This window comes from Staurois parvus, unplaced genomic scaffold (assembly GCF_062004578.1).
Source record: "Staurois parvus isolate SC_StPar_1 unplaced genomic scaffold, SC_StPar_1.0 ptg000118l, whole genome shotgun sequence".
In the NCBI taxonomy this organism is placed as follows: domain Eukaryota; kingdom Metazoa; phylum Chordata; class Amphibia; order Anura; family Ranidae; genus Staurois; species Staurois parvus.
Genome location: NW_028317914.1, coordinates 7,390,264 through 7,415,565, shown reverse-complemented (window position 1 = coordinate 7,415,565; position 25,302 = coordinate 7,390,264). Strand labels below are relative to the sequence as shown.

General features: G+C 43.9%; 1 protein-coding gene across 1 annotated transcript; it reads right to left on the bottom strand.

Moving 5' to 3' along the window:
• Positions 1 to 889: 889 nt before the first annotated feature.
• On the bottom strand, positions 890 to 25,279 carry SLC66A3 (solute carrier family 66 member 3). The gene is made up of 7 exons (XM_089672050.1): positions 25,010 to 25,279; positions 16,496 to 16,578; positions 12,433 to 12,502; positions 10,174 to 10,231; positions 9,047 to 9,167; positions 8,089 to 8,130; positions 890 to 5,399 (listed from the first exon to the last, which is right to left on the bottom strand). The coding sequence occupies exons 1-7, from the start codon at positions 25,156 to 25,158 to the stop codon at positions 5,293 to 5,295; spliced, it is 630 nt and encodes a 209-aa protein (XP_089528176.1). The 5' UTR covers positions 25,159 to 25,279; the 3' UTR covers positions 890 to 5,292.
• Between the last annotated feature and the right edge of the window lie 23 nt (positions 25,280 to 25,302).

Here is a 25,302-nt window from a genome sequence, read left to right as displayed (position 1 = left end):
GGTACTCGGATCTGTCATCGGCCGTGTCCGAGGTGCACGGGCGGTGACAGATCGCACTGCTGCGTCGCTCTGCAACCGCGCATGTGCGGGAGCACGCCAAATGGCGTGCACCCGGAATACAGGAGCACATTTCAAGCCGCCAAACGGCCATTGGCCGGGCGGCTAATGGTTAAAAGGAGAGATTGGTTTACTTTTTACAGAAACATTTGCATTAAGTTTTTTACAAACATCCGTTTTTAATAGGGCCTTGCTAGTTTATTCCCTTAAAAAAGGTAATATACCCTGGTGATCTTCTATCTCCTCCATGTTGTTCAGGTAGTTCTATATACTTCTACAAGGCTGCCCTCCCCTGCTCTAGAGCAGGGGTCTCCAAACTGCGGCCCATGGGTCGGATGTGGCCCTCTGCTTGCTTTTATCCAGCCCTTGAGGCACTTTTCCTTCCACCGATATGAAGCACTATTCCTCCCACTGACCCCAGCGACAGGGCGCTGTTGCTCTCACTGACCCCAGCGACGGGGTGCTGTAGCTCCCACTGACCACCAAGCCTAGGGTATTGTTTACTCCCACTGATGCCAGGGCATTTTCTACTCCCACTGGCTACAATCCAGCCCTGCTAAAGTCTGAAGGGCAGTAAACTGGCCCTTTGCTTCAAAAGTTTGGAGACCCCTGCTCTAGAGAATGTAAAACATTTTAAATTTTATATATGATCAAATAACACAAGGCTGATGAAAAAATGTTTCATGCATTATGCTTTAGTGAATCCCCCTCCAGTCTGTAATAGTTAGAAAATCTTGTGTCACATCCAGACTGGACTTCTAGCAGGTCAAAGTCCAATGTCAAGAAAAAAAACAAAACGCAGACAAGTTCTATGATAAAATACACCACTCTATTTCAGGTTTAAACATTTTCTTTACTTGATAACAAAATCACCAATCACCCATTTTACTTTTTCCATTTGCCCTCATAGTTGGTTAAAAACAAAATTGCAAAAATATACAAGCGCTCCATTTTCAACCAAAATATACCTTGTACATGACCTTTATACCAAAAAAGATACATTTCATCTTGCTGTAAGATAGTTAATAAAAACTCAAAAATATAGTGCTAATTTTTGACCAAAATATACATTTATTTATTTATTTATTTATCGAGTTTATATAGCGCCAAAGGGTTTGCTCAGCGCTGTACAATAGAGGGGGGACAATACATGAAACAGTACAGTAACATCAAACAGCACACAAGGGGTAAGAGGGCCCTACTCTTTCGAGCTTACAATCTAGGAAATGACTATTTTCTGCTGACTGGAAAGAAAATATGAATTAAGACATGTTCCATGAATAAGAAATGTAAAAGGAGAGACTAAAATAGTCATTTAAACAGAAATCAATGCTGCAAAACTGCAAACCTTTATTAATGTAATATTACATCAGCAAAGTGCAAATAATTTTGGCTGCATATACACACCTCATCATGATGAAAACTTTTCCCATTTTTGGGACGACATTATAATATTTTCTGTTTAAACTGCATGGATTGTACCCATATGATCAAAAGTTTTTCCTTCAGTCAACCCCCTCAGAGGCAGCATAGTGGCTAAGTGTTTAGCACCTCCGCTGAGCAGCACTAGGGTTGTCCTTTTAAATCCCAACTATGGCACCACCTGTGTTGGTTTCCTCTGCGTACTCTGGTTTCCTCCCACACTCCAAAGACATGCTTGTAGGTTAATTGGCTCCTGTCTAAACTGGCCCTAGTATGTATGAGTTAGGGACCTTAGACTGTACACCTCTTGAGGGTTAGGGACTGATGTGAACGTACAGATATATATGTAAAGTGTTGCATATATTGACAGCGCTATAGAAGTACCTGTAATAAATCTTAACGTTTAATGACTGGTCATTGTGTGTGTATATATATATTTCTCTATCTATAAATTAATTAATGGCATGCTATTTTAGACAATCGCACATTTGTTTGTTTTCATGCGTGAATATTCAGTGTCTGGTTGGAACATTTAATATGCAGTTATTAAATTAGGCAGTGTTTGCACAAGACCCTTTTCTATGGTCCTTTAAAACAGATACTACTGTGGTATATACACATGTGTACTATAAACCATTTGCTGAAAAGGTACATATCCTATTCCACTAGTTGTTTCCCCCTCCTCCCCAAATGCTTACCTCAGTCTGTAGCAGCGCTGCTCTCTCTCTCTTCTCACAGGCTCAGAGACAAAAGTGGGAGCCACTGGCTACAGCTGTTAGCCGAATGCTGTGAGAAGGGAGTTGGGCCGAGCTGTGCTGTGTGTCAATAGATGCACACAGCCTGGCTTGGGAGCGCGCTTGCGTGTGTGTCCCCATAGGAAGAGGAGAGAAGAGAGAACCGGCGGGAGCCCCCAGAAGAGGAAGTTAAGGGCCATTCTGTGTAATACAATAGCACAGAGCAGGTAAGTAAACATGTTTGTTATTAAAAAAAAATACTTTACAAGAAATGTAAAACTGTTTAGAGAAGCCCGTGTTCAAAATGCAGTGCCCAAGTTTGTCAACAAGAATTAACAATAGATTGGCATATTTGGCCTATTAAATTTATGGTACTCTGTTGCCATCTGAGGTTTATAGGCAGAAACAATTCCCTCCCATGTGAGAATGGCAGCCAAACTTCCCAATAAAAGGCCAGCAGCATAAGCCAAATGGAACACTTACAGCGGCACTACAAGACTGAAATTGTCAAGATTAAGAATTTATTTCCCGGCATTCATTTAGGTGCCAGAAGTCCTGTTTGACAAGAAAATCAACTAGCTACAACAGATGTTTTGGTGTATTCTTAGTTGCATACAGACTATTGCATTTGCTTCTAGTGGCCATAATGCTGTATATTCTCCATTGACACTTTTTTTTTTTTTAATGAATAGCTTTCAATCTGCAGAGAATATAACCTGAGAACGATTGATTTTGCCCTATTTGCACAACATTAATTTGCATGCAGCTATAATGGACAAATAAAAAAATAACTCCTCTGTTTGGACTAAAATCCTTTAAGGGCTCATTCACACCAGCCACTGCATTGCAACACAGTGGCTGGAATGCTGCGGTGCAGTGGGGTCAAGATCAGCACAGTGATGATGTAGTGAGCTTGGTGCATCACATCGTTTTTTTTTTGTTTTTTTTTAAACGAACTTTATGGAGATGTCACACATACATCTCTTAAAAGTTCAACTGCTGGCCGCACAGTGCAAGGCAGTGGATTGCCACACATTGAGCTGTGCTGAAAAAGTACTGCATGCAGTGTATCGCAGTGGTGAAAACCAGGAATACAGGAGACAATGCATTTTGCCTTGTCTGTGGTGGGACTGCACTGGAACCCAACATAGTCCCACCACATGCAGAGTGAACATACCCCAGGTGCTGCAACCTCAAACTTTATATATCCTGGGCAAGGTTTAACCCCTCTTCACCCCATTACAAAAAAAAAAAACAAACAAACGCACACAGACACATACACAACATTAAAATGACGAATTTTACATCTGTATAGAATCAGTAACAAAGTTAAAAAAAAAGCAACCCTCTGTTGTGCATATGTACCACATTTTCGCATGCAAGATATGGTTTAGAAAGTAACTTCAGCCAACACTGAAATCAAAAAGTCTGTTAGTGCCTTTAGGGGATATTGCAGTACGCTTAGAATTTTGTTAGATTCCATGCTGATATTCTACATCCCTGGCTGGCTGAGTACATTGTGAACTACTGACCTGGAACAAGTATGTACGTCAGAAAACTCAGAAGTCTTCCATAATTTTTTTTGGGGGGGGGGGGGTCAGTGATCTAAAGTACATGATAACTAGCATCAGAAGTTGTCCGTATCTTTCTGTCATTAAAGGATTCTTTTAAAAAGGGAATGTACTGTATATATGCCATGTGCTACATTGAAAACTGGCTGCAGAGAGACCAGAAATTCGGGTGAACAGATAAAGATAAAAATAATGGGAACAAGACATCTTATTTCCAGAACCCCAGATCACAGACAGCAAGCTGTCTCCTTGAGAAAGGGATCCTGCAAAGTTTCAGAACATTGGCTAATGTGTCCTTTGTGCTTTTTCAACAGCAAAACGAGTGAAATGGATAGGAAGGAAGTGGAGTGCCATTGCTGACCTCTTTTAAACAGTGGTTATTATTTTTATTGTTACAGAATTTATATAGCGTCAACAGTTTGTTCAGTGCTTTACAATCGAAAGGGAGACAGTAGTTACAAAACAATAAGTTAAGAGGACCCTGCTCTTAAGAGCTTACAGCAGTTCACTGGCTTTCCAGAAGTGATCCTGAGTTGGCCATTCTTAGGGCAGCCTAGGGCGACAAGAGTGCTACCCATGTGTGCACACACAGATCAGCGTCAGAGTAAAAGTCGCTGCTCATCTGCTGTGTCTGGCAGGTGCAGCGGCCGGCAGCACTGTGCTCACCAATACTGTGCCTGCAGTTTGAACAGGCTGGGCAGTGAGCTCAGTAACGCCGGGCCTGCAAGACCAGAATGTTAGTGAGAGGACTCCTTGAGTGGCCACACAACTGGCCTCATGGAAGGAATGGCCTGGTTTACTTCTATACTTTGCTTCACTGAACTACAGCAAGCATGCAGATTAGATTATTCAGAACTCACTTGTTGTTGATTAGTGCCCTAATGCAGCCTTTTTCAACCAGGTTGCCCAGGCACCCTGGGGTGCCTTCAGATTTCTTCAGGGGTGCCTTGGAAAAATACCTAAAATTGACCAAAAAATGTATACAAGCCAGCGAGTGGATGAAGCCTGCCATTTAGTTTCACAAAGCCACAGGCTTTCTTTGTGCACTACTGAAAGCTTACAGCCACTGGCATCCTAACAATGAATGGCGTTCAGTTGATAAGGAGGACATTGGGCATCTGCACAGTAATATCCTCTAATATTGGGTGTCCTACATGTGTAAATGTTGGTGCATTATGTATTACTATTAGTTTGGTTTTACATTTTAGAATAGGGTTCCCCTAAATTGTGCATCATTTTAAAGGGTGTCTTCTAGACTGAAAAAAAATTGAGAAACATTGCCCTAATATACGTATAATAGCCATTGGCTCAGCATTAACAGCCAGGCAACTAGCATTATTAGAAGTAGGGGTCTGTAACGTCGTCCTCCATGTTCTGTGTACAAGATTTTAATTTTTATGTTTTTTATAGAACACGGTTGGTCCTTTTTCTTGCTAACCTTGCTGTGTAACACATAGCAGGAATACCCTGGTTATGTTCGACCCATTTATGATGTGATGCAGGAGATGCTAGTCTCTTTTCTTGGCATCTTTCTTATCTTCCTTCTTCCTGTATTTAACAATGACCAGTGTGACCCACAGATTGAGGATTAGCAGAACGATGAACCGCAGCAAAACTGCAAAGGAGGATAACATATATTACTACTGGTGCAATACAATTTTCACACAACAGGCAAACTATGGCATATGTTGTGTAATTATTATTATTATTATTATTATTACTACGAGTTTATATAGCGCCAAAGGGTTTGCTCAGCGCTGTACAATAGGGGGGACAATACATGGCACAGTACAACAACAAACAACGTACGAGGGGTAAGAGGGCCCTACTCTTACGAGCTTACAATCTAGGAGGGAGGGGGTAAAGGTACAGTAGGAAGTGGCTGAGGGGGATGAAGTGGTGGGAGGAATGAGGGAGGATGGCCGTTAGGTGAGGGTGGGGTAGGCTTCCCTGAAGAGATGGGTTTTGAGGGAGCGCCTGAATGTGAATAGGGAAGGCGACAGTCTGATGGATTGGGGCAGTGAGTTCCAGAGGATGGGGGAGGACCTGGAGAAGTCCTGCAGTTGTGCATGGGAGGAGGAGACCAGGGAGCAGGATAGAAGGAGGTCCTGTGAGGAGCGAAGGGTACGGGTAGGGTGGTACTTGGTGATTAGGTTGGTGAGGTAGTCAGGGGCAGTGTTGTGAACGGCTTTGTAGGTCAGGGTTAGGAGTTTAAATTTGATGCGTTGGGCAATCGGGAGCCAGTGGAGGGAGAGGCAGAGGGGGGTGGCAGAGGTGGAGCGGGTGGTGAGGTGGATGAGTCTGGCAGCTGAGTTCAGGATGGTCTGGAGCGGGGAGAGCCTGCACTTGGGTAGGCCAGTGAGGAGGGAGTTGCAGTAGTCAAGGCGTGAGATGATGAGGGAGTGTACTAGAAGTTTGGTGGTGTCTGGGGTGAGGAAGGAGCGTATCTTGGCAATGTTGCGAAGATGGAGCCTGCATGTGTTTGTGAGTGATTTGACATGTGGTTGGAGGGAGAGGTTCGCGTCAAGAATGACGCCAAGGACTTTGGCTTGCGGGGCGGGAGTGATAGTGGAGTTGTTGGTGATGATGGATAGGATGGGGGGGGGGGGAGAACCCCAGCCAAAAATGTAGAAGAGCTGGAACCTCTCTTAGCAGGTTCAACATCACTTACTGTGCTGGTGGCCACTGTCATAGCAAGGGAAAAAAAAAAACAAAAACAAAATCAACAGCTGCCACCACAGCAACAATAACAGGGAAATCTCATGGAGGACACCTGTTTAAAGTGGGATTCCCACTCATTTTGTTGAGCTCTTCACTTACTTTCTGATGCATCACTGAAGGCATCAAGATCTAAGGAATCAAATTCTGACCCTCTCCATCATAATTTAAAACAAATTTGGCTGGGGTTCCATTTTCAGTTGCTATAACATTATCCAGACATTTTTCTGTGACTTTCACTTCTTGCATGCTTCCTTTTTCATATATTTGTGGCTATATTGCATACACTGCTTTCTTGGTTTCAGTCAGTAATGCGCTAAAGAAACCTCTGAGATCACATGGATGATACCCTAATCGACACAGTGATTTCATTGTAAGCACAGAGAGAGAGACACAGAATTTCCAACCGTTGTGCAGGTGTACCAAGCATGAAGCACAGTATATACTATACATAAAAAAAAAAAAATAGAAAACTATACACAGGAACAAATTTTACAAACCATTAACACATTGAGAAGGTTATTTGCTTTAACCACTTCAAGTCCGGACACTTTTACCCCCTTCCTGTCCAGGCCAATTTTCAGCTTTCAGCGCTATCACACTTTGAATGACAATTGCGCGGTCATGCAACACTGTACCCATATGAATATTTTAGCATTTTTTTTGAGACAGATAAAGCTTTATTTTGGTGTTATTTATTCACCACTGGGATTTTTATTTTTATGCTATATTTTGAAAAAAAGTGTTTTTGCAAATAAATATTTCATCATAAATCTTGGCCAAAATTTACTGTTATCTTTTTATTAAAAAAAAAAATAAATAACCCAATTAGTTTATAACCAAAAATTATAATTTTTAAAAAATTGCTGTTACATTTTTATTTTGTTTTTTTTTTTACTACATACTGTCACCCTAGCAGTACAGTGTCACCATGGTGACACTGTACTACCTGTGGGTGTGATGAAGATTTTTTTTTTTTTTACACCGATTGCTTTTACACCCATAAAGGATGTAAAAGCAATCATTTCTCCTTCTCTCTAGCTGCATTCTTGCAGCCATTGAGAACTACTGTGTGAGCTGTGATTGGTCACAGCTTGCCACATGGTACAAGGCTGTTGTGAATAGCCTTCTACCATGTGACCCCTGTGATCATTCACAGATTTCACACGTAGTAAGCAATGATGTCAGAAGTGACATCTTGCTTACTACTCTGCATGTGATCACTGATTGGCCAATCAGTGATCACAAGATCGGGACCTCGCACAGAGGTCCCGTACGACAATCGATGTTCCACTGTGTCCGGAGGACACAGCGGCACTGGATTATGGTGCTGCGCGCTCCCAGGGAGCACGCACAAGCAGGAGGCCGTTTATAAACGGCCACCTGCCCCTGCACTGCCACCGTCCGGCCGTTTATATACAACGGCCAGACGGGAGGTGGTTAAGCTGATTACATTCACACATACTGTACATTGGTGAAAAGATAGAAGGGGTAGGTTTTAGATCAATCACAGGATTTCAATGGTATTGAGGTCAGACCTCAGCTAATATTGAAGTGCTGTTTCCTGTGAATTTTCTGTACAGTACCTGCTTTGTCTCCTGTGGTCATCAATGTTGTAAATATTCTTGCTGTAAAGAGATAATAGTTTTGTTATATACATGTGTAATTGTATGGAAATTAAAATATTTCAATTATGCTGCAGATTTTCTTAGCTTTAACCTATGTTATCTCTACTAATTATTAAAGGAGAAGTAGGGCCAAAACTCTTTTGCCCCTACTTCTCCCCCATATGTCACCGAAATGCACTTAGTTCTGCACTCCTGTGACCCATGTTCAGTAGGCTAAAGTCCGCTGTTGACTGATGTCATTGATCCGGGTCCAGGCTCAGGAGAGATCCTGACTTTAATGTTGGGAGCCACCCAGATGCCTGGACTGGCAGCTGGCTCAGCCTCTCAGCACACTCCTGACCCGTCCAAAGCCTGGCACTCCAGTGAGCCAGAGCAGAGAGCCGGTGACTGACAGTCACTCACTGAAGACCAATAACTGAGAGATCAGTGGTCTTTGATTGTTCAGTTCTCGGTCGCATAGGTGGCAGAAGACATATATACCATCCACCTAGGTGAGTATGATTGTTTTTTTTTTAATCCCGCACTTCTCTTTTAAATAAAGAATGTGGAAAGCGGTTTATTTTCAGTGATCTTCCTAGACAGACTATTACTCCATAAAATGCCTGCTTCCACTAAAGGAAACCTGTGAAGACTGTCATTACTGATCTCTCTTTCTAAAAATGTCTAGTTTCCTAGCTGTCATGCAGCTCCAATGTTTTCAGTTCATTCTGATTCAAAGACCTGGGACAGGCAGCCAGATCAGGAGTTCTAACTTCACTTACTACATGCTTGTTCCGAACCAATGGACCCAAGAGGATCAGCACTGTTGCCAGGCAGCTGGCATTTTCAAAAAGGAGGTCAACAATAGTAGCTTCCTTTTCTTTTTAAAATCAATTTAAAACAAACATTCTGCCTTCACTCTTGGTGAGAGCCTTACTAGCAGAGGTATAGGTCGCCATGGCCCATGTGAGGGCACTAGCTTGTCCGGAGTCTTTTGTGCGCCAGAGATGTTGCAGCTGAAGAAACTTGCTTGAGGCGCTGATCACGGTGCACAGATTCTGAAAGACACAACGTTATCGTTAATATATCAGCATATGGAGTAATCTAAACCAATTGACAGGCTCATAAAGAACTAAGTGTAGGCATGCAAAACACAGGAGTATGAAGATTTGGTTAGTTACATTGTTAGTTCCTTTTTACTCAACCGTGTTTATAAATGTGAGGGTACAAGCTTCTCTCACCAGACTGATGGAACTTTCTCCTCCCTTAACCTGGACATAAACTGAGCAAATTTCAGCCAGTTCCTAATGAACCAACTGAAATTCGAGCAATGGGTGGCCCTGCTGGCTCTCCAATGCCTGACGTCCTTCAACTGAAAAATTATAGGAGCCAGGTGGAAAATTGATGGTATCATTCCGCGGTCAGAATTCAATAGCTACAGTGGGAGATTCATCCATCTGAGCTTTTCTGTGGGGTAAAGGAATCTGTTAGGGCTCATTCACACTACCGATGAGACATAATTTTACCGCCAAGAGTTCTCCCTTTAGTTTCAGAGGCAGCAGGGTGTACTAATGTCGTGGTTGTGATGCTTTCTTCATGGCCACAGTAAGAATTATACACTGACGCTTTTGGCATTTTTTACATCATGCGGATGGCTAGTTGCATGTATGTCCTTTACCTGGGGATAAGATGGCACCAAAAAGAAGGCAAACTGGCAGAGGCAGTGTGATGCTTTTGAGCAATGTTCTGTTGGAAATCCTTAGGTCATGGCATGTGGATGTTACTTTGAGATGTACTACCTACCATTGCTAAGTACACCCCTTCATACAAACAGTATTACCTGATGGCAGCAAGTTTGGCAAATACAAAGGATCTCAACTGAATACAGTTTTATGGAGATGCATTGCAGCACATTGCACAAGCCAGGATTTGTGACCACAGTGGGACTGATGCTCACCATCTACCCTGAACTCTACTAGAAGCAAGTGGGGGTACAGGGGTGCTGTAGCACCTCATATTTCTTAAAATTCCCTCTATACCTGACCTTATAAACATCAGACTTACCAGCGCCAAATCTATTATCCATTTCTGGAGGACCAAAATATTCCAGAGTGCAAAAAAACTGATGTGCAGTTAAAGGAAAACAATGGTGCATTTTCAGAAAGATCCCACTATAATGTTTACTTCACAGCAATATTGTATTTGATTTTTGGAACCTTTATTTTCTTGCTGTGCTGTATTTTTATACAGATTTGTATTTGCCGAGTGGCCGAGTCAGATAATAAAGGGGGCATCTATACTTAAAATGGAGCTCCAGTCTTCTGTTTAAAAATTAAAGGTCAGCAGCTACAAAAACTATAGCTGCTGACCTTTAATAAACACCTACTCATCTGTCCCAGGATCCAGTGCTGTGATCGACCCAGCCACTTCAGTTTGTGTCCTCTCTCTCTGGCATCTTTACTATGGGCATCCAGCTATAACAGTTGGCTGAGCACGGTGAATGGTCCGGCAGCCTTCTGGGACCTGTCATGTGTCCCAGAAGGCTGTGGGAGGGAGAAGAACTTCCGCTTCAGATCACCTAGGTGGTCTAACAGGAAGTGGGAGTGGGTAGCTGTAAAAATCAGGTACCCACTCCCTCCATCCTCCCCAAAAGCCTCATCTCACAAACAGGAGCGGGGTGGAGGCCTTAAAACGGAACTTCCCCTTTTTGGTGGAGCTCCGCTTTAATGTGGTTGTAAAGGCTGAGAGTTTTTTACCTCATACATTCTACACATGAATATAAAAACCTGTGTGCAGCTTCCCCCCCCAGCCCCCCAAATACTCACCTTAGCCTGATCTCGATCCAACAATGTGCATGAGAGCAGTGGCTCCCCCGGATCTCTGCCTCCTTATTAGCTCAGATACAGCAGTGGGAGCGATTAGCTCCTGCTGCTGTCAATCACAGCTAGTAAGGTGGTAGCAGCAGGGGGGCCGACCCACACTTTGTGTGTCTTATGGACCAGCATGCACCAGTGCCCCTATAGCAAGCACTGGCAGGGGACCAGAGAAGAGGATTGTGGCTGCTTTGTGCAAAACCACTGCACAGAGACGGTAAGTATGACGTGTTTGTTATTTTACAAAAATAAACCTTTAATATCACTTTAAAGACTGCAAAGAAATCCCACCCTGTTGGTGTCAACAAGCCCTAAACAAAGCAAAGCTTTTTACCCTAGGCCTGTGTGGGCAATGTTACCCAACAAGGCAGGTGTGAACTAAATCTGCCAATTTTATGGCTTCCCAAAAGAAAGCTCACACCAGAGGTGTTCAATAAATGGTATTAAATCCTTAATCACACATATATTTTTGTTTTCAGAAGTTTTTTCATTTACAGTCTCTCTACTAGCACATGCACAGTGTATGCTACATTCAAGGCATGGTGATAACTGTCACAGCTGCCAGTGTGCCTATATCAGATCTACCCTAAACTTTCAAGTCCTCAAAGGTTTGGTGTCATTGTTCATCACATGTGTAGTACCATGGCAATTGTAGATCTAAATAGATGCTAAGATGGCGCTGTCTTCAGTGGATATCAGGGTTTAAGCCTTGTACATACTAAGTTTCTTTTTCGTTCGTGAAAAAAAAGGTGACAGATTTCTGTACTAACACAAGCTGCATTAGTACAGCGCGATTTCCCACCAGAACACATCAGTCAGCGCCCTCAGCCATTGGCTGATTGCACTGATCAGAAGCTAAAACGGTAGACCTTTTTTGGCCATGCCCCTTCGACAGAAGCCAGATAAACATACAGCTTCTGTCAGCCCAGCTGCCGTACAAATGGACCAAATGTCGAACGGTTCCTGTTGACCTGGCCAACATATTCGGCCCCTGTGTACGGGGGTTTAATTGGTTTTAAATTTAGTGTTCCATATGTAGGTAATTTTAAAGAAACATGTCTGTAGGGAATTAAGGAAGCTGCCATTTCTGACAAATACTAGTTGCCTGGTTGTTATCCTGACCCTTTTCCTTCAACACGTAGGGCTATATTTATGTGAATGTTTTGTGAATACCACATTCAATGCATTATAAATATACTTCATAGAGTCACTGATCAATAACAAATATGCACATAAAGATTTAGGATGGTTCTCTAAATGCCAGATCTGCATACTTGTTCCGCAAGGTGAAGTATCACAGCTCCCATTAATCATTGTTGAATCCACCAACATTGCTGTTGCTTCTCTACTTCTCAGTATTAGACACAACCTTCCCATAAGGAGTCCAACTACCTTATTAATGACCGTTTTAATAACTGTCAATACCGTTAATAACTACCGTAAAGGATACATGCTGGAGTAAATCAGGGCATTTCGCATGCTTCCAGTGTAGTAGAAGATAAACAACAAAAGAATAACGTCTGGAAGAAAAATAAATACTTAGCATGAGTCGGTAAATGGAATCCTACTGGAAGAAAACAAAATTGCTTTTCCACAACGGTTGTCTTGAACCACTTGGTCGTTTTTACAACCGAAAATTGGGAAATTGAAAGAAAGTTACCATAGTCAGCACATGAACCAGTAATATATAGGTAAAGAAACAGTCAGATCATTTATAATGCAGACAAGTAGGAAGGATGATCAGTTCTTCAAAAGAGAATGTATAATGTTTTATTATACATTTTATCATAAATTCAGGAGCTATTTTTTTTTTTTTTACATTGTTACTTTCTTTTTAGGGAGATGAAAATACTTCCAAATAAATTTAACCAAAAACATTATATTTAATGTATTACAGAGACTATGCTGCCGCTATGAATTTAAAAACAAAAACACCCTGAAAAAAGTAGAAACTAGGTCTCATGCACACTGGAAGTTTTAATGCTGTTTGGGGCACCTGGCATTTTTTTTTGCCTCTAAACCCTCCTGCACGTTAGCCTGTGTGTCCATGCGCACAAACATTTAGAGGCAGAACAAAGAAAAATACTGCCAGTGCATCCAAGAGCAGTAGTGTGTTGACAGAACCCCCCCCCCCCCAAATAAAAACCCACTTAACATGTGTACACACATCTAAATGCACATTTAACACTAGGCGCGTTTAGTGCTTGAGTGTGATTTCATTTCAATGCCCAGAAAAAATGATTATTTTGGCCAGTGAAATGAATAAATGCCCAAACGCTTGATGTGCCTAAATGTTTACAAGTGACAAGCGTTTTTTTCTGCCAAAACACTGCTGCCAGGAGGAAATGCATCTAGGAGAGTTGGCCAGACATCAGACATTGTGCATAACTCCGTTAAACTGTCAGGAGATGACACTTTAAATGGGCTGTGATGCCTAAGGCCAGTAGGAGGGCTTCCCAATCATGCAGTGCTGTGATTGCCACACTGCTGATATCTGTTCTTCTGGAGTCCATAACAACAAAAAAAACCTTGCATAAAATGGGTAGCATAATGTGGCATTGCACAGCCCTCCTTTTATTGGCCAGTCCTCCAAAGTACCCCCTGGAACCCATCATAGTGCACATACCTACTTCCTCAAAGCAGAGCAGAAAAACTTCTCTGATCCTGCCTCAAGGCAAGACTGGACCTTCTGAGGTCCCTGTAGTGGAGGCTGGGATGTGTCTATCATTAAAACTACTGGAAGTCTGTTTTCTCATAGATGGTTTAGGGTACTTGTGTCAAACTGGTGGCCCTCTAACTGCTGCCAAACTACAAGTCCCATGAGGCATTGCAAGATTGACAGTTACAAGTATGACTCCCAAAGGCAGAGGGATGATGGGACCTGTAGTTTTGCAACAGCTGGAGGGCCGCCAGTTTGACACCCCTGGTTTAGTGGATTCTAGCAGCAGTGGAAAACTGGTCAGGAGCAGGAGATGTGCACTAAGGTTACATTCACACTGGCATTTAGGGCCAGTGCCAATTGTAGCAGAAAATCCTGCTGCGGCTCTCAGTGGCTAGGTGAAGCTGCTAGCCCCAATCACTTGAATACCAACCACCGATGTGAATGTAGACTTAGTCCAGCAGCCTATAAAAAACATCCAGAGACTCAGACTGATAACCAGTCAGCAACTAATGCTTGAACTGGATGGACTTTTGTCTTTTTTCAGCCAGACTAACTATGTAACTGTGTATAAAGCTACCCCTAGGCTTTACAGAGCAGTCAAACGTGGAGCCTCCTCATCACTGCAAAGCAATGCACAAACTTTGCTTGTCAGCCTGTCAAGTTTACTTAAATGGGGAAAAGCAAAAAAGAGAAAGGATTTGCCAAGCATTGGTTTGGAAAGTATAAAAATTGTTTGTCCAACCATTAAATGGTGCCTTCATTGACTTGACTAATTTTGAATGACTTTTCAGTTAAATACCATGTCAGTGTCTCGTAGAAAGACATCTGTGTGCGGAGAAGTGATGTAATGTTGCATGCACATTAGACTAGTTATGATTTTTCTCAGCCAGCAGCCAATTCACTTATTAGAAATTTGTTTGTTCTCATTAGACTGGACAAAAAAATTGCATCCTTCTTCGTTTTGTTACTAGCTCTGGTTGAAACCATTTGCCTATGACTCTTAGATAATCAAACAAACAAACATTCTGAAAATGACAAAGTTCTACAGATGTAGGGCCAGCTTAAATTAATATTATTATACAGTATTTATATAGCGCCAAAGGGTATGCTCAGCGCTGTACAGTAGCAAGGGGGACAGAACATGGGAAAAGACAGTAACAATACACTACACGAGGGGTTCGAAGGCCCTGCTCTTTCTCTTCCCATTCATTGCTAGGGGTCATACATAGTTAGTCTGACTGAAAAAAGACACAAGTCCATCCAGTTCAACCATAGAAAAAAAAACAAAAAGTTATAATCCTACACCCACAGTTTATACAGAGGAAGGCAAAAAAAAAAAAAAACAGCAAAGCATGATCCAATTTGTTCCTGCTGGGAAAAAAATTCCTTCCTGATCCCCCCCGAGAGACAATCGGATATTCCCTGGATCAACTTTACCTATAAATGTTAGTATCCAGTTATATTCTGTGTATCTGTGATACATATGTGACATGAGTGTATAGGGTGTATGGATGAGAAGTGATTGACACTCAACTGTCATAATGCTAACGATTATAACCATTAGATAGGTAACTGGAGTTCAAAATGACATGTTGGAAGTGTACATTAAACCAGTTAAAACCAGAGATGTGGCTGATATTCACCAGATGTGCATTCCATCAAAATAGGTAACTACGCGTGATGGCACAGCCGATCACGCGTTGACTCTAACTACTCCGCAGAATCATACATGACGTTATACAACCAGGAGATACTGCGCATGGCAGTAGATAAAGACATTCCAAACTATGTATATAAAAGACGGGGGATTCTAGGGGAATTTGGGACTCATTGAAGATGCGGCAGACGTGCCTTGCGGTGATTTCCCGGATTCCCCTTTGCTGACTGTTTGAGTCCCCCAGTCACTGGGCAGTGGGTGATGCTACAATATCCGGTGATGTATTGATGCTTTATTCTTGCTATAATATGATCTAAATATGATTTGCAATTCTGACAATTCTTATGTTATTATACTAACAGAACTTATTCAATAAATCATGTTTTGCTTTAATATTTATTAAGCCTAATCCGTGTATTAGTGAGTGATTTGTAGTAGTGTTAAAAACACTTTGTTTTGAGGCAAAACAGTATCCAAGAAACAATCCAGGCCTTTTTTCAAGCAATCCACTGAGCTGGCCAGAACCAACTCTTGAGGGAGTCTATTCCACATTTTCACAGCTCTCACTGTGAAGAAACCTTTCCGTGTTTTGGAGATTAAATTTCTTTTCCTCCAGACATAAAGAGTGCCCCCTTGTCCTCTGTGATGACCTCAGGGTGAATAACTCTACACCGAGTTCACTATATGAACCACTGATGTATTTATACATGTTGATCATATCCCCCTTAATCTCCTTTTCTCAAGAGAGAATAAATTCAATTCCTCTAATCTTTCCTCATAGCTGAGTTCCTCCATGCCTCTTATCAGTTTGGTTGCTCTTCTCTGTACTTTCTCCAGTTCCCCAATGTTCTTTTTGTGAATTGGTGCCCACTGAACTGCATATTCCAGATGAGGTCTTACTAATGATTTGTACAGGGGTAATATGATATCTATGTCTGGAGTCTATACCTCTTTTACTACAAGAGAGGATTTTGTTAGATTTAGAAACCGCAGCTTGGCATTGCATGCCATTATTAAGCTTGAGACATCATTGATATCTTTGAACCATCTTGTTGGATAAATATGATTGCATTTCCTCCCAGTCTCTGCACTGTGGTCGTGGTCGGTAGAAGAAGGCTGGTCAGTTCATACAGCCATGAAATGTATCTGAGGGATAAACAAGGCTAAGCTGTACATTGGGACCTTTACACTCACCTTGTGCTATTAGTATTGGATACTCCAGGTAGGTTTCCATTGGGTAGTCATAGTATATTTGGTATCGTAGAAATACAAGAAATCTAGGAGGGAAGAAACAATGCAGCATGGTTCAGTGAAAGCTATGGGTGGGTTTACAGAAACAGGTCATGAGAGAAACATGGAGGCTGCCATTGCTGAACATTTTCTTGATGGCCCTTTTATTCCAATACTTTATGCCAGGGGTCTCCAAACTTTTCAAACAAAGGGCCATTATACTGTCCTTCAGACTTTAGGAGGGCCGGATTAGGGCCAGTAAGGATAGAAAATATCCTAGCTCCAGCATCAGTGAGAATAAACATGGCCTCAGGGTTGTTGGTCAGTAGGAGAAGAAGTGCCCCACCATTGGTATTAATGGGAAGGATAGTACACCATCATTGGTTTCATTGGAAGAAGTACTGCCCCATTATTGGCCTCAGTGGGAGGAATAGTGCCCCAAGGGCCGCATAAAGGGTTGCAAAGGGCCACATCCGGCCACAGTTTAGAGACCCCTGCTTTAAGCCACTGACCCAGAACAAGCACACAGATAAGGACCTCTGACTTTTTGCTGATCTTTATTCATGTTTAGACATGGTTTTCCGAAAAGTATTGAAGAAGGTCAATTTAAAAGTCACACTAGCGATGCTCTGAATGGTGGACTCCATATTTCTCCCATGGCAGATTTACTTTAAGTGAACCTGTGAGGGCAGGAAAATGGTCGTGAACACAGCTGACTTGCCTTTTAAGAAGCAAGTTCCAGTGCGGTCATTGTTATCCTCTCTTCAACAAGTCCCAGCCAGCAAGTCACAGACCAAGCATGTAGCTTCTAAAATTAAAATGCCTGCCCAGCATACCGTACTTATTCCAGGTCGGTGACACACTAACAAGTGAAACAAGTTAAGGAATCACAGTCACAGGAACGTGTACCCTTAGAAACAAGTCAGCAATGTTATCTCCCATATTTCTATCCTGAAAAGGTTCTGACCTTACACGTCCCGATTTTCTCAAAGTTAGTCATTCAAGTATAACAAAAAACTGTTTCAGGATGGCAAGCAGGGGCATTGTAAAGCAGCTCTTCACTCGTTTGAAAAACATTCGAAGTCAGACACTACAAATATTGTAGCGGCTGACTTTTAATAAAAGGATACTCACTTATTCAGGGATCCAACGCTGTCCTCACCTGAACTGGTTCTTCGGGTCCCTAGCATGTTGACTGTGGGTAGCTGGCTGCAATTCCTTTCAGCTCCATAGCCATCTTCCCACTGCGCTGCATGGCGAGGACTGCTGTGCTTTGTGAATGATCCCACTGCGTTCTGGGACCTGTGACATATCCCCAAAGGATGTGGGGGGAGGGTTGTTGGGGAAACTTTTGGTGTATCTGCCATGGCTATCCAACTGGAAGTGGGAGGGGGTATCTGTCACATTCAGGTACCTGTTTTCCCCTCCAAAAAAGTGCAAAAAATAAAAAACGGGGGGGGGGGGGGGGGGGGCATAAAGCAGAATATGCCCTCTAGGGTGAAGTTCTGCTTTCAGGAACATCCCTTCACTTCTGGGTAATTCTGGGTTGATGGATGTTAAATCCCAGGCTGTAGTGGTCAGGTCAGAAGCAGACTGGGGACTGTGGGGTCAGTTCGCTACCATTTACCTATACAATATTGGTGTTTTTTTTATGCAATAAAAAAAAATCAGTTCAAAGTAAAATACAGAATTTCAGATAAATACCGCAAATTAAATTAGATAAATCATTGATCATAAAAACAAAAAGACAAATTAATTATTTAACTCATGGTACAGGCTGTCAATATTATGGGAATATATAAATTATTGGTGGGAACTCTGCACTGGCCAGTAAGTTAAAAGTATACAATGTATCAATGTTCTGCCCTGAGCTCAGGGATGTTCAGAAAAATTGTAATGTTGCATTAGGGTTTGTTTTGTGACTGAAGGCAATTTTTAGTCCTCATGCATACTGGACGTTTTTACAGCGGCTGTTTTTGTCTTTTGATGGTTTTTTCTACAGCTAGTAAACCCCCCAGCTTGTTATCCTATGTGTCCATGCACAGACTGTAATCAACGTTTTTTGGCTGGAAAAAAAGAAACCTCAGAACTAGTGGGTTTCTAGAGGAGTTTTTTAGCTGTAAAAACGCTCTAACGCTGAAAAATGCAGTAAATCGTGGCAAACCAGCATTTTTGGACTTTTTTTGACTGAAAAAAAATTTTTTTTTGTAAAAAACATAAAACATGAAAAACGCGGCAAAATGGTAATGCAAAAATGCTAAAACCCCCCCAAAAAACTCATTTTTAACGTGACTTTACACAGCTAACGTTACCAGCGTTATTAAAACACCCCGTGTGAATGGAGCCTAAGGCTGTGTTCATAATTTCGCAATATTTCTGTGTGCCTTTAGTCATGGAACAATCTTCATGTGGTGCAGTGCTACCTGCATTCACACTTGAGCGTTTTTCAGCTTTGAGCTGAAAAATGCTCAGCAAGTAAAATCCCATTATTTCCAATAGCCTCTGTTCACACCTGAGCGTTCTGTTTCCTGTAGCAAAACTAAATGAGAGGAATGAGCATTTTTTCAAGCGGTTTCAGCTCAAACAGCAGCTATTTCTATTGGCCACAGCAAAAATGCCTAAATGAAAAACGCCTATAATATTTGCAAATCTGCTCAAAAAAAAGCTCAAAGACGTCTGAAAAAAACCGCTTGAACAAAATGCCTGAAAAGTGCTTAAGTTTAGTGTAAATAAAGCTTGAGAAAAATATGACAATAAAACACAAAAAAATAACACTAAGTTCACACCAAGCGACCTGATAGTTCAAAATCGCATGACAACTCGCACCCCATTTCCGACAATGAAACCGTTCAAAATACTGCGACTGAGAAAAAGGTTCCTGCACTACTTTTCTGCCGCAATTAAATTGAATGTCAAAATAGCACCGATCTGCGGTTCTGATCTGAAGTAGTGCGATTTCAAAGCCGTACTATGTGAATCAAGATTAAGACTAGCTTCACACTATACACGGGTGCAGGACTGAGTGAAATCTCACACTTTCTGCATCAAAACCACACTGCTGATAGCAGAGGTGCAGGGATTCTGTTAATTCGTAGGCCCTTTCACATGGGCAATCCCATCCTCATGTCTGAACGCTAGTTTTTCAGGCAGACCTGATCAGAAGGTCCAAGGACAGGCGGGTGTAAATGGACTTGTGTATGTTTACATCTGCCTACCTCCAGGTCCGATCTGGTCAAAAAAAAAAAAAAAAAAAAAGGAGAAGGGTATCCGTCCTCTTCCGTTTAGGCAGATTGGAGGATAGTTGGGGGTAAATGGACAGCAGAGTTCACTTACTCCAAGCTGCCCACAGAGCAGAGCAAGCTCTGTCTGTGTCCTCGCTGCAGAAACTGAGCAGACACAGATGTGTCATCCGCCCGCTCTGCTCCCATCAGCAAGGGGTCTCTAAGGTTGGCCATACACTATACAATTTTCTGCCCAATTTCTGCCCAATTTCCTTTAGCTTTACCTTCAACTATGTAGTGCAAGGGCCTGCCTAATTGGACACAATTGAAAGTGTTGTTTAGATTTAACCTTATATTATATGGTTTTTGGTAAATCGAAAGCAAAATTCTCAATAAAATTGTATAATGTATGGCCAGCCTAAGCTGATCTCCTGATTGGAGCAGAAACCACCGCGTGTGGAAGGAGCCTTAACGGAACTGAAAACCACAGAGCAGTTTCCATCTCAATCTTGTGAAGCACATGAAGAAGTTCCAGGAATGGAAAGGCATGAATCAGGGTGTACTGATCCCAGTCTGAGGGGGCGGGGCTGCACAATGGCACAGTGTTTCACGTTATACCACAAATATGGGTGGAGCCAGGGACAGACTGACAACTCATGGGGCCCCCGGGCAATAGGGGATCATGGGGCCCCTGTGTCCTTGCCCACACTCAAAAAAGCCTATGAATAAGGAACCAGGGGCATTTCATGGGGCCCCCTACTGACCCCGGGCCCTTGAGCAGTGCCCGAGTGCGCAAATGGTCAATCCGCCCCTGGATGGAACATTAAACCCGGGATCACACTTGTGCGGTGCGGCATATCGCATGTGATTCACACAGGAACTGAATTCGACTTCTGTGCGGTGCGATCTGAGCCATACATTTTGGCCCTCACTAGAATCAGATTGCGTGCGTATTCACACCTATGCAATCCGATTCTGCACATCGCACTGTGGACTGATTTCGGTATGTTGTTAGCATACACATCTGCAGCGGTTCCCATGAACGGGGTGCGACTGATGCGATGGGGAATCCGCACAGAAACTGATGTGAACTCCGCACCGCATCAGTGTGAAGCCAGGCTCAAGTGGCATAAAACTCAAAAGTAAATATTTATTATAATGCAGCTTAAAATTCTTAGATGTGATGGCTGCATTAGTTTACATTTTTATAGGCTTTTTTTCCTCTATTTTCATCTGGCAACCCAGCCAGCAAGTCTGTTGTTTTTCAAAAGAACATGCTCCCTTGCAGATGTAGCAGTTTACAGGGATGGGACAAACCATTGAACACTGACAGGGGAGTGTACAATGATCAGCTTTTATTTATGTAAAACCCTTGGCCTCATGCACACTGGACAACTTGCCTAGCTCTCCTGAACACCTTTCTCCTGGCCTCTAAACACCTGGCAAAGCCAACATGTGTATGGACACACAGGGGTTCATTGAAGCTGGAGAGTGTAAAATCAGGCTCACTTCAGCACAGAAACCAATCAGCTTCTAACCTCAGCTGGTTCAATGAAGCTTTGGCAATAAAACCTGGAAGCTGATTGGTTTCTATGCAGAGGTGAGCCTGATTTTGCACTCTCCAGCTTTAGTAAATGAACCCCAATGGCTAACACAGGGGGGTGTTTAGAGGCGGAAAAAAAAACATCAAAAAGGAGTTTTTAATACCAAGTGTGCATGAGGCCTCAATCCTAAAAGAAAAAACTGTTTTCAGTAACGGACTATATAATGTGAGCTGGAGTGTGGCTTCTATTTGTTGGTGTATTTAAATCTGCTAATACATCTAACACTCCCCTCCCCCCAGACTGACAATGCTGCTACCCAAAGGTATCCCCCATGATCCTTCATCCAGGGTGGCTTAAAAAAGGAGGTGTGTCACTGGCCAGATCACCAGGTGAAAACAGAGGAGTAAAAGCCTAAAAAAAAAGAAAACAAATGCAGGCACCACATGCAGTGATTGGTGAACTGCAATAGATGATGTTTTGGGTTATTATTATTTTAAAGGAATAATACCTTTGGAATCATGCAACATGTTCCCTCTCTGGCAGCCTCTCCCCGATCCACCCCCCACTTTTGTGACAGCAGGACAGGGATCTTCTCCCTGCACCCGCTATCACAATTTGACAAGAACGCTGCCATGCAGGGCTCTGCCCACACAGCTACATCATTCCTTCACAGAGCTCTGAGAATAGATGAACTACAAGTCCTGACAGCCTTTGTGGCTGATGACATGTGGCTCCCAATGAACTACCAGGGAGCTGGTGAGTTCTCTAGGTAGTTCATTGATGCTTCCTGTCATTGTGGAACTGTTGCCAGTATGAGGTACAAGCAGACTGGTACACTGACAGTCTGAGATCCGATGATCATGGGTGCAATGCTTTAAGGGCTCCTAAAAGAAAATAACAATAAATGCAAAAAAGGTGCATTTTTTTTTCCCTAGAAAAGTGAACTTGTCATTTAAGCACTTACCAAACACGCTATAGCTGAATGACGGCTACAGCGCAGTGGGCCAGTTCTGGGAGGGCGTCATATGATGTCCTCCCAGAACACGCCCTCCCGAGCATCCCCAGCAGCATGAACCAACCATCTCCATGATCGCTGTGTCCTACGGACACAGCTGATCACATGATGAGGTAAAAGGCCAATCACAGCGGCCTTTTACCATGTGATCAGCTGCGTCCAATGACACAGAAGATCACTGAGTAAATACAGTTGATGGTTATCGGCTGCACTTTCCTCACTCTGTTACAGCACGAGGAAAGTACTGCTGATAAACGGCAGCTGTCACAGAGGAGATCGGCACTGATCATCAGGGCTCTGATGATCAGTGCTCAGCAGTGCCACCCAACAGGGGCCATCATTACTACATATCAGTGCAACATCATCAGAGCCTCCTTATCAATGCCCATCAGTGCAGCCTATCAGTGCCCATCAGTGCAGCCTATCCGTGCCCCCTCATCAGTGCCAATTAGTGCGGTCTATCAGTGCTGCCTATCCGTGCCACCTCATCAGTGCGCATTAGTGCGGCCTATCAATACCCATCAGTGCAGCCTATCCATGCCACCTCATCAGTGCCCATTAGTGCGGCCTATCAATACCCATCAGTGCAGCCTATCCATGCCACCTCATCAGTGCCCATTAGTGCGGCCTATCAATGCCCATCAGTGCTGCCTATCCGTGCCACCTCATCAGTGCGCATTAGTGCGGCCTATCAATGCCCATCAGTGCAGCCTATCCATGCCCCCTCATCAGTGCCCATTAGTGCGGCCTATGAATGCCCATCAGTGCAGCCTATCCATGCTACCTCATCAGTGCCCAATAGTGCGGCCTATCAATGCACATCAGTGCAGCCTATCCATGCCCCCTCATTAGTGCCCATTAGTGCAGCCTATCAATGCCCATCAGTGCAGCCTATCCATGCCACCTCATCAGTGCCCATTAGTGCGGCCTATCAATGCCCATCAGAGCAGCCTATCCATGCCACCTCATCAGTGCCGCCTATCAATGCCCATCAGTGCAGCCTATCCGTGCCACCTCATCAGTGCCCATTAGTGCAGCCTCATCAACGCACATCAGTGAAGGAGAAAAATTACCTGTTTTCCAAATTTTATCCAGGGCGCAGAGGGAATTTAAGGGTTGTGCTGGAAGGTGTGATTTGGGGGGGATTCACTAAGCGGGATGGGTTTCTGTTAGGAAGGGGGATTTGGAGGGGGGGGGGGTCTCTAAGAGGGTGAATTTCTGTTAGGAAGGGGGATTGGGGGGGGGTCACTAAGAGGGTGGATTTCTGTTAGGAAGGGGGATTTGGGGGGTCACTAAGGGTGGATTTCTGTTAGGAAGGGGGATTTGGGGGGGTCACTAAAACATGGATTTCTGTTAGGAAGGAGGATTTGGGGGGGGGGGGTGTCACTAATAGGGTGGATTTCTGCTAAGAAGAGGGATTTGGAGGGGGGGGGGTCACTAAGAAGGTGGATTTGTTAGGAAGGGGGATTTGGGGGGGGGGGTGTCACTAAGAGGGTGGATTTCTGTTAGGAAGGGGGATTTGGGGGGGTGTCACTAAGAGGGTGGATTTCTGTTAGGAGGGGGGATTTGGGGGGGGGGTGTCCCTAAGAGGGTGGATTTCTGTTAGGAAGGTAGATTTGGGGGGGTGTCACTAAGAGGGTGGATTTCTGTTAGGAAAGGGGATGTGGGGGGTCACTAAGAGGATGGATTTTTGTTAGGAAGGGAGATTGGGGGGAGGGGTCACTAAGAGGGTGGATGTCTGTTAGGAAGGGAGATTTGGGGGGGGTCACTAAGGGTGGATTTCTGTTAGGAAGGGGGATTTGAAGGGGGGGGTCACTAAGGTGGATTTCTGTTAAGAAGGGGGATTTGGAGGGGGGGGGGGGTCACTAAGAAGGTGGATTTGTTAGGAAGGGGGATGTTGGAGGGGTGTCACTAAGAGGGTGGATTTCTGTTAGGAAGGGGGATTTGGGGGGTCACTAAGAGGGTGGATTTCTGTTAGGATGGGAGATTGGGGGGAGGGGTCACTAAGAGGGTGGATTTCTGTTAGGAAGGGAGATTGGGGGGAGGGGTCACTAAGAGGGTGGGTTTCTGTTAGGAAGGGAGATTTGGGGGGTCACTAAGGGTGGATTTCTGTTAGGAAGGGGGATTTGGAGGGAGGGGGTGACTAAGGGTGGATTTCTGTTAGGAAGGGGGTCACTAAGAGGTTGGATTTCTGTTAGAAAGGGGGATTGGGGGGGGGGGGGGTGTCACTAAAAGGGTGGATTTCTGTTAGGAAGGGGGATTTTGGGGGGGGGGTCACTAAAAGGGTGGATTTCTGTTAGGGAGGGGGATTCAGGGGTGGGGTCACTAAGAGGGTGGATTTCGGTTAGGAAGGGGGATTTGGGGGGTCACTAAGAGGGTGGACTTCTGTTACGAAGGAAGATTTAGGGGGTGGGGTCAGTAAGAGGGTGGATTTCTGTTAGGAAGGGGGATTTGGGAAGTGGGGTCACTAAGAGTGGAGGGGGGATTTCTGTTAGGAAGGGAGATTTAGGCTGGGGGGGGGGGGGGGACTGTCAGAAAGGTGGAGTATCCCTCTAAGTCATCCAAAGCCCACTGCTTAACCTGCACTAGTCATCCAGGATCCAATGACTGGCCGGGGAGGGGAATACATCTCATGGCCAGAAATGAGCTCATGGCCGTTCCCATTGGTCATCATAGCGCAGGGACTGTCCGATCTTACCCGGTCACCTCCAGCAGTACACTGGCCAGGCTCAGCCCCTCCGTACTCCTGGATCCCATGATAGACACGATCTGCGGGAATTTCAGCACCATGCACACCAGCAGAGTGCTCCAGTTAGCGAACACCAGCAGCTCCGTGTCCGGCCCCATGATGAACGCTCTGCCGGAGGAGCCCTACCCCGTGTACTGCCACTGGACGAGGATGATTTCCTCTTCCTGACCTGGAGGGAGGAGCGATGTGCAGGATCCGCCCCCTCGTGTACGGGCTCCTCCTTTACTGCCTGTACATTGCTG

What these genes read in the sequence shown, in the direction of transcription:
- SLC66A3 (XM_089672050.1), bottom strand. Translation starts at nt 25,158, where the DNA reads ATGGGGCCGGACACGGAGCTGCTGGTGTTCGCTAACTGGAGCACTCTG. An exon ending in GTACTGCTGGAGGTGACCGG is followed by an intron (nt 16,579 to 25,009) that starts GTAAGATCGGAC and finishes CTTCCCTCCTAG; the next exon opens with ATTTCTTGTATTTCTACGAT. An exon ending in TCCAATACTAATAGCACAAG is followed by an intron (nt 12,503 to 16,495) that starts GTGAGTGTAAAG and finishes TTTTTCTTCCAG; the next exon opens with ACGTTATTCTTTTGTTGTTT.